Raw genomic sequence first — 9,787 nt, forward strand, 5'->3', positions numbered from 1 at the left:
AATAAGGAGCTGTGAAGCAGAGTTGTGATAACTCCCAACCCCCTCCCCCCCCCCCCCCCCCAAAAAAAAAAAAAAAAAAAAAAATTAGGAACTCTGTGTGAAGGAAATGCATTGTGTTGCACAGAGAAGCTGCAGGAGGGTGGCTTTGCCACAATTACTTGTGAATCTTTCATCAGGTACAGGAAAAAGGATCAGCTCTTGGTGGGTTTAGCCTCCTGACTTCCAGTCCCATGCCAGAGTAGCTGTGTTCAAATGTGAGCCCTGGAATTCCTGCTGTCCCTCTGGAGCAGGGATCAGGGACAACAGGAATGGTTTTTCTATCTCTACTGCATCATGCAACCTGGTCTGGGGTGGCTTGGGTCTTGAGCTGGGCCAAGAAACAGAATTCCTAAGACAGAATATGCTAAGAGGAGCTCTCTCTTGTCCCAGAGAGCCTGTTGGCCTGTGTCCATTTAATAACATTTCTCTCTTGGAGCTACATTATGAAGATCAAGTAACAAGTCTTCTAATATACCTGAAGTTGCTCTACCCCCGCTTTTTGACATGACTTAACATTTTCTGTGTGGCATTTCTTAGATTTCCAAGTTCTGTGGTGTAAGTAATGCAAATTCACCCACCTCAGCAGTAGTGATTGATGCTTTCAAGTTTTTCTGTATGGTAAGCAGTGTGAAAGGTGTGGAGCCAGAAACTCATTCTGATGTTTTCCATTCCAGTATTACACTTTTACTTTGTCCTTTCTACTGTAGCTCTTAAGATATTTTTTTTTAATGTAACAGTATATTTTTAATAACAGTATTTCTCCTTTTGATGAAGGGAGCACACATCTGCATACACAGCCAGCATATCTTTTCGTTGTCTTTTCTTTTTTATGTCTCATAGTATTTCAACTCTCGAAGCTGCCAGCTGGTGCTTGGAGCCGGTGCATTACAAGTTGTTGGATTGAAAACAATCACTACAAAAAATTTAGGTATGTGTTTCTGTATTTAAGGCATCAATTGTTATACTCCTGCCTATTTTAAGAAGTGTTCAGTGGATTTTTTTTGTTGATGTTAAGGATGAGCTACGTTTGTGTTGTGGTACTTTGTGTGGAACGCAGGGTGATAAAACCTTGCTTATTTGAGGGTAAAACATGTACAAAAGCTAACTGCCTGTGCAAGAGGTGCATGAAAATCCATCCAGTCTACCAGAATGCTTTGACTATAAAGCTCCACTGTGTTAGGTGAGAGAAACGAACAGGCTGGCAGGTTTGCCATGAAAATGTTCTGACTGTGGGAAACTGTGGGAAGTTACTCTTCCATTGGTGACTTTGGCATGTGTGTGTGCTGTGCAGAGCTTGGGTCTGCAGATGGGCAGTGTAGGCAGAGGGCTCAGCCAGACACCAGCCTCCCCCTGTGTTTTGCTGAGCTGTGCCATCCTGTCTGCCCTATAGTGCTGCTTTGGAACAGTGTGTCCACAGACAGCTCCTGTGGCTCCTGTGGCTTGTAACCACATGTAGGTAAAACACAACATGATTTCTGTGGGTGGCTGTGAACCAAATAGTAAGTCTTTATGTGGTTGAGTGTCTCCGTGCAGCCAGGTAATTTAGGGCTTTGTGTGCTGGATCCAAACTCAGATTTGAGCTTTAGATTGTGCAGTTATTCAGCTGAATTGACAGCCCAAAGTTAGCTGCCTGGGCTGCTCCAGCTGCTGCAGAAGCAAGGGAGAGCTAAATGCACAGCTTCATGCTGCAGGAAAGCCTGGTTGTACTCAAGGAACCCCTCCTCCAAGTTTTAAACTGTTTCCTGAAATGAAGAGCCTTTAGCAATGGGTTGAGGCAAGAGCCTGTTCCTGTATTTTGAGGTGCAATGATTACCAGCTAAGAGGTCAGCTTGAGGAGGGTGGATCCAGAGGCTCCCTTGGGGGGTCACTGGCCATAGTTGTTGCAGCAGGCACAATGAACAGAGAGAAGCTGGGTCCAGCTTTTGGCTCCTGGCTTGGCCAGCACAGTGACCACACTGGCACCGCCATGTCCTGCTGCTGGCTCTGACCCTGTGTGCTCAGGAGTAGCTCGGTGCTGGGAACCCTGAGGGCACTCAGGCAGGAGCTGGTTGCAGGCAGCTCGGTGCTGGCAGGGCAGTGTTTGTGTACATCATATGGGGGTGAAACATCGGTGCCTTGGGAATGTGGCTGCTGAGGTTAGGTGGCTGCTGAGTCAGGTCTTCCGAGATCTCTCTGGTGTGTGTGTGTGCTCAGGGCTCCAAATACCAAGTAGGCACTGAAGGCCTCTTGTAAAACTGGTCCCTTATTCTGTATGTTACCACAGCTGGGTGTGAATAGCCAGGTGCTTGTGTGGCCTCTTCACTGGGTGGGCTCCTCCAATGGAAATAAATGCTTCCCCTCTTCCTTATATTGTTTTAAAGCACGCTAAACTGTGTTTAGATCTATCTTATTCATGCTAAAGGAGATGCAGTCTATACAGAACGACTCTTCTGGTGTACTAATTGCTTTTCCTCTCTCACTTCTGGATTTACAGCCCTTTCTTCACGTTGCCTACAGCTAATCGTACACTACATTCCTATTATCAGGGCTCATTTTGAAGCTCGGCTGCAGCCAAAGCAGTTTAGCATGCTCAGGCACTTTGACCACATTACAAAGGTAACTCTTTTGACATTTCCCAATTAAGCAGGAAGTTCTGCTTCTTAGTTGTGCTCTGAAAAATATGAATGTCATTAGATAATAAATAAAACCTACTTTTTCTCGTTACAGGATTATCATGACCACATAGCTGAAATCTCAGCAAAGCTCGTTGCCATCATGGATAGCTTATTTGACAAACTGTTATCCAAGGTAATGACTTACAGAAATAAGTAGACACTCTAAATTGCTGTTGGAGGCCTCACTGTAGCGCCTAGTTGTTGCAAATGAATCTTAAACTTTCTTCATCAGTTGCTGTTAGAATTCTTCTATATGCACAAAGCTGTGTTGCATCGTGCATTTCTGTCTCAACACTTGTCACATGGGTGTCATTCAGCTTCCCCTCCCTTCCCCCAAATGGTTCCTTTACTTCTGTACCAGATGTGATCAGGCTGGTGCAGATGCTCTGCCTCTGCCATGCAGGAACTGAAGTGCCCTGCTTCTCTGGGCAGTACTACCCACCAATGGCTCATCTGCGGCCAGGCTGCTGCCCCCTGCCTCTCCCCAAAAAAGCTGGTTCCCCTTCCCCGCTCTTCCTGATGGTGCCTCATTTCCTGCAGCTGAGGAAACAGAAAAATCTACCGAGGGGGGAGAGTTTTTTTGCGAAGAAGGATCGAACCATTGCTAGGGCTGCAAGCCTGGGCACTGCAAGTCTGCACTTAGAGGGTCCTGCTGTGCGGCAGAGCTGATAGCTGTGCCATTAAATGCTCTTAGTGTTTCACGAGTGTCTGTCAGCTGAACTGATCTGTCCTGGGCAGGATCCAGTTCCTGGCTCACCTAGAAGCAGAGAACACTGCGCTCCTTGGGGCTGTGGAAGAGAATGCCCTTAGGTGGGGTCTGCTGGGCCTGCTAATTTGGTGGAGAAGCTATGGAGAAACTCTTAAAGCTTAGTGGTTTCCTATGGGTCTTATGCTCCTGTTGTGCTTATGCGTGTAAAAAGATGTTTATGCCCTTTTCTAAATATGCAAACAGTGCTCTGTTCCCTGTACAAAATAGCAGTTCTACGTAGAAACGTGCTTTTTAATCACTTTTTGTCATCTTCCTCTTGAAAGTGAAAGATGAATGCAAGAATTTTGGTTACCATTACTAAATAAGTTAGCCCACAGCACGTCAGTAACACTATTTTTGTTTTTGATGGTAATTATTAAGTATCCATCTCCTGCTGTCCTTCCATCTTTCCAGCCTGTTCACATCTTGTGAGCTGGCAGGATATAAGAACTGTGAATGTTCCTGTATTTTAAAGGTCTGAAAGGCTTGGGTGAGACTGCCTGGCTCGTGTGAATGCTACCCACAGAGGACACAAGAGGAGACCATGTGTTGGTTTGCCTCCCTTCCTAACATTTCCCATAATTCGGTTCATCTTGTTCCTGCGGTGATGAAATCTTGGCACTGAAGGCAGTGATGAACATAAAAACTTGGGATATTTGCAAACAGGCAAACCACGCATCCATGCCAGTATCTTCTTTGGGTGACTTACGGATAAAATGGTCATCTGCTTTCAAGTGTGCAAATCTAAAAGGGTGAGCAAGTGAGTTTCATGGCAGTGCCATGTCCAGAGTGGTTTAAAACCAGATTGCACAGTCTAGGAGACACGCTGCTTTGAACAAGAGGAACAGTTTAGCCCAGTCGTTAGTGCTGGCCTGGTCCTTGTTACTTTTGTTTCTCTGAGCCCCAGGGGGCAGGAGCCCTGCTCACACCGTCCCACTGCAGTGAGGCTGTGTGCTCTGCGCGGATCCTGGCATCTCTGTTGGCTTTGGCACGGAGTTAAAACAAGAAAGGGTGGTGTGACACTTCTAAAAATCCCTCTTTTCAAACTGATTAAAAGGGTGCGTGTTCGTGGAAAAAACCCAGTGGAGTTCTTAGCTTCTCTTCCAACTTGCTGCTGTGTGACTGTCAGGAAAGAAGAGCGGTACGTTTGTGTGATCCCCGCTGCTGTTACCTGCTGTTGACCTTAGCTGAAGATGAAAACGGGCAGCTACTCGCAGCGCTGGGCTCATGTTTCCTCCTGCTGCTGTTACCCTGTCACAATGAGCAGTTTGTCTGTAGTCCCACAGGGGCTGTTGCTTGCCAGTTCCCTTCGGCTTTGTACTGTACTGGTGAATTGTAAGTCATGGGTTGCCCAATTCTAATGTCTTGAGGCACCCGCGTGCTGTGTGGAGAGCAGGGCTCCTGGGGTACTAAGCACTGTTTCTGCTGCCTCTCCTGTTAGTCATTGGTTTGGCTTCTCCTTAAAGGCTTTCTCAGAACTCCCCATTTTGTTTCCTCCCTTTCATCTCCCACTCACGCAAGCTTTGTTCTGTTTCACAATTGAGACTAGCGTACAAGCGAGCATCTCCTCCTGTTTCTTAGTCCCAATGAGTCAGCTCTTCCTCTGAATGGTGCAAGGCTCTGTGGAGATAGCAAAGGTGACCGTGGGTGTTTAACCCAGGCCTGTGCCAGCACAGCCTCTCCATCAGCACCTGAAGTGCTGGCTTTGCTGCCGGCATAGTTTTTCCAGGTACTTCAAAAATCACATTCCAATCTTCCGTTTGCAAAGTAGGGATGTAAATAATCTTAGAGGAGTAGATTCCTTTGGTGGAGTGCTCTAAGATTAGAGATGAAAGTGGAAATGTTCAGATTTCATGCTGGTTTGAGTGTGTTTGTAAAATAAAGCAGGAATTGCTAAAAGATGGATTGGTGGATTGTGTGATGATCCTTGAGTGACTAGCACCAGATCAGCCAGGTGCCCCTTTCCATTTGTGCTAAGTTAAATGAAATTCACGATAGCGGCAGCAGCACCACAGAGCTTCCACTGGCTGTTGGAAATTCTCCTGTATAAACTGCTCCACAGGGACAGAAAGGAATAACCAGTTTTGCTTTTATTTCCAGTATGAAGTGAAAGCTCCTGTTCCTTCAGCATGCTTCAGAAATATCTGCAAGCAAATGGCAAAGATGCATGAAGCTATATATGATCTCCTTCCTGAGGAACAAACTCAGGTGAGTGTTACTTTTGAAATCCATGTGACACCTCTCTTGCAAATGCTCAAGCACTCTGTAACAAGAGAGACTTCTGCTTTATCTGCATGGGGTGGGATTCTGAGTTTTGGCAAAAGCTACACACAGCCCTTGTTGGGAATTCTTCCGTCACACACTGCTCATAGAGGGTGGGTTTCGGAGGTTTCAAATGTGTTATGCAGCTAGATTGTACCAGATGGCCTTTCTCATGTTTTGCTGCAGTTAGTGCTACTGCAGAGTTGTAAATCTAAGGACAGGAAGGACTGGTAGAGTCGCTGAATGTGCTGAATTGTAGTTTCTCTTTTACGCTAAATTAAATGTTCCCTTCAGATTGCTTTTTGCACTTCCTCTTGGAGGGAAAAAAAAAAAGAGAGACTCTAACTGGTTATAGTGCAGGAAAAAGATTAATTCTCTTCTTCTAGCAGTTTCTAGATGCTTCAGACAACAGGGAAGAAAAAATAAATAAAACTGTCCTTTAAGTGCAACACGTAAGAAATAAGAAAGAGTGTGTTCTGTCCTGTATGCTATGGTATATTGTAGTGGCCAGCTAGACTAGGAGGAGGAAGGCCTGGCAGATGGGAAAAGCACATGAAATTACATGAACGAGACTGAAGGTTAGTGGGAGTCGAGATGTGTGCAGTGTATTCTCTGCAGGCAATGGGATGGCTCCTCATTCGGTTTGGTTTGTTTCTTCTAGATCTTGTTTTTAAGAATTAATGCAAGCTACAAACTTCATCTGAAAAGGCAGCTGGCCCATCTAAATGTAGTCAATGATGGAGGACCTCAGAATGGGTAAGTATCCACATTTCTTTTTTATGCTGAGTGATTTAAACGGGAAAGCCTTGTCTTACACATGAATTTATAGGAGAATGCAGCCACACTCCATGTTTTGGTATTCATTTGGAGTTTTCTTACACTAAAGAACATGACTTGTGCTTTTTGTGCCTATGGGAATGCAGTCAGCTTGCTAAGAGGTTGGGGAGCCGGGCATTGAATTCAGCCAGCCTACCCTCATGGAACAAAGCATTGTCTTAGGTTGAAGAAGTCAGAGAAAGAAGTTAGTGAACATTCTGAAATGTTGCTGGAATGAGAAATACTTTTGTTTCTGTCCAACTGACTCTTTCATGTTTTGCATGGGCTTATTCCTATTAGTTTATCTGTAGTTGTGATGTAGTTGCACAACACCAAGTTGCTTAGTAGGAGAGGCTGACAAGCTTACTGAATGGCAGTGAGGCCACAGCAGCCCAGCTGTGAGATCGGAGCACCAGGGAGTGTTCTTGGCATGTTTTATCTGTCCTGAATCGTGTGCTGTCATGTCTTCATGCTGCTGCCTTCATTCTTGTGTAATGCCTGCAGCTGAAGAGCCTAAAAGGGCCCCCTTCTGAGAGCAGGGTCCTCTGATACCCCAGTGCTGTATTTCCCAGCACAGTCACCCTCCCATCACAAGGGTCCCTCATCTCCAGCTGGAAATGAATGCCCCAGGTCTCTTTCTTTCACAGCAGCTATTTCCTCTAGAATACACTCCAAAGAAGTGGTTAAGGCCATTTGAGAAGGAAAATATCGAGCACTGAATTTTACTTGCTGTTGTTCCAGCAACCTTCACTGATGTAGTTTTTAATGTGCTTTTCTGATTCTCATCCTACTTTAAAATGCTTGTTTTTGTAACAACAGTAATAGCTCAGCACTGTTAATCTTGGTTAATTCTTTGCTATGAAATGCAACTTTTATTCTTATGTGGTGCTGCTTTCCAACTAGAACTACTATGCCTGTGTTTCTGTCACCCCCCGCTGAATTTTTGGAACTTGCTGTTTAATCTGCCTTCCCTAACAGCCAGCTTTTACATCAGGCAGTAATTGCGAGTTGTGCACTTTGGCTCTTGTAAGATAAACCTTCTCCAGAGCACTGAGTTTTGAACTGGTACTTAATGTACTTAATCCAAGCAAAGTATTTAAAGATGTGTCGTCGCAACTGGTTGCCTGATTCATAAATAACCTCTCGTTGTCTTTCTAAATATTGGTGGTAGATTCACTAAGCTCAGGTGCTAACCTTGGTGCGCGTTTCAATGCAGACTGGTTACGTCAGATGTAGCTTTCTACACTGGAAACCTTCAAGCTCTGAAAGGCCTTAACAACTTAGACCTAAACATGGCTGAAATTTGGGAGCAGAAGAGGTGATAATCCACTGGGAGCAGTCACTTGGCTCTGACAACAGACCGACTTTCTTCTAAGAAGCGTGACGACTGTGAGGTGAATACTGAAGAACAGAGTCCAAGAAAGGACACTATTGATAGCTGGGGAAACTAGGCTCAGAGGGAGCTGCAGGGAGTGATCTTTCGGTGTCCTTCAGCAAGAAACAAGTGATCAGCTGTCTGTGCAATGTTTTTCGTTCTCTCTGGAAACAGACTCAGGTTTCTTTGGACCAAATCCAAAAGAACACATAGCTGTAACACAGCTGTAGTTGTCTAGAATGCTCTGTATATCTTTATATTAAAAAGATGCTTTGCATTTCTTCTAGTGCAATGGAATTCACACGGTGTCCCACCTTATTTAATGATGGTACAACATAAAAAGAAAAGAAAATCTTGCAGTTGGAACTCTGTAGAAAATGTTTTTCTCTATAAAACTATACTGTTCCAAAATTTATTTTTTTACAGAACTTTATATGAATAAATGTCTTTTGCTTGCATATAGGATTCAGAGTTGTTAGGGAGCAGTCCTGTTTCAGGGTATTTCTCACAGCTGAGCTCTGCACTGCCGGCTGAAGAGGAGACTTTCTAAAAATGCGCCTGTTCACTGAAGCCATCACTGCAGGATGGATTTGTGCACTGATTGGAACCTGAAGGAGGTAGAAAGGCTGATGTGTGGATGGCTTCCTGCGGCTACCCCACCGCTGACTGGGCACTGCCACTTACACTAGGGTAAGTACAGTCAGTTTTTCCACTATTGGGCCCCCCTTTTAAAGATAAAACAGCTCTATAGAGACAGAGGAGGACACAGAAAATGGGGCAGGAAGCATTTTAATGTTTTTAGGCTGCTCATAAAAGGTTGTACCCTTAAAGACGGTGCAACTGAAATTAAGAGGTTTTTTTTATACTACCTTTTAAGACTGGATGCTGCCAGTACTAAGTAAAAGTGCCTGTGTATTTCACCTCACACCTCTTTACCTGAACGGTCTGAGTGCCTAACCCTGTGATGATGATGTATGATGGAATTGTCTTACAGTGTGTGTGTGCCTATGGTTTCTTCAGACAGGCATGCTTATCTGTTAGCATAACAGATGTCATTAATTGTCAGTCAAAATAAAGCTATAAAATCACGGTTGTTTTTAAAGATCAACTTCTTTAATGATACATACCAGTGTTATTAATAAGCTTATAAAATAAATTGTCTGCATGTCAATACAAGAGAAACATTAAGAAATCAACAGTGATCAGGAGAGGGATTTCAATTTCTGTAAAAATTTAGAAATGAGTCAAGAGAAGATAATGAACAGAAGTAAGTGGCTGTGACAACATGAACGTGAATTACATCATGGTGACTATATCAATTCATTGAAAAGAGGGCAGGTCAAGGATCAAGATATTAATGGGAGATCCAGTCTTAAATGGGATGTGAAAAGCAAACACCACGGGTGGATGATGAGGCATTTTTCTCAAGTATCAGGTTCTTTGGGTGAGTTTGGAACATCAGCGATGCCCACTCTCATGATACAGAAGGGAGGTACTGACGGCCTTGCCTTAGCATGGTGACACACAGAATGACTGTGGTACAATCCCACTGATCATTTGTGAGGGGTTAGGATTATAGGTTGGGATATCTGTGAGCACATGAACTACAGGGTTTTTAACAGCACATTTAGCAGTACTGAAACTTTTGGTTGTTCAACTGTGCCTGCTGTTTACACTTCATTAAAAGAAAAGCTGCATGAGTAGCTAACCATGTCCCACATGTGTTGCTTCACAGCTTATTTCTGCAGTTACAAGCAATTCAAAACAACTACGTGTTAGAGGCAAGCCTCTGAACTTATCAAAGTAGATCTGTCCATCTTACCTCAAGACAAACAGTATTGCACTTCAAGGTTATATTAACTGAGTTACAGAATCTCTTTAAGGTCTGAAACA

At 44.2% G+C, this 9,787-nt stretch overlaps 1 protein-coding gene across 2 annotated transcripts in view; it reads left to right on the forward strand.

The window, feature by feature from the left end:
• The window catches only part of VPS54 (VPS54 subunit of GARP complex), a gene marked incomplete at its 5' end in the record, with an annotated part of 34,495 nt that extends 26,569 nt beyond the window's left edge, over positions 1 to 7,926 (forward strand). For both annotated transcript variants that reach the window (XM_079550485.1, XM_079550486.1), the window contains 6 exons: positions 880 to 967; positions 2,513 to 2,634; positions 2,746 to 2,826; positions 5,542 to 5,649; positions 6,365 to 6,459; positions 7,736 to 7,926. In XM_079550485.1, the coding sequence (XP_079406611.1) occupies positions 880 to 967; positions 2,513 to 2,634; positions 2,746 to 2,826; positions 5,542 to 5,649; positions 6,365 to 6,459; positions 7,736 to 7,841 (600 nt within the window). In that variant the 3' untranslated portion in view covers positions 7,842 to 7,926. The remainder of the gene's footprint in view (positions 1 to 879; positions 968 to 2,512; positions 2,635 to 2,745; positions 2,827 to 5,541; positions 5,650 to 6,364; positions 6,460 to 7,735) is intronic.
• Positions 7,927 to 9,787: the final 1,861 nt, after the last annotated feature.

Source organism: Tetrao urogallus, assembly GCF_951394365.1.
Source record: "Tetrao urogallus genome assembly, chromosome: 2".
Lineage (NCBI taxonomy): Eukaryota > Metazoa > Chordata > Aves > Galliformes > Phasianidae > Tetrao > Tetrao urogallus.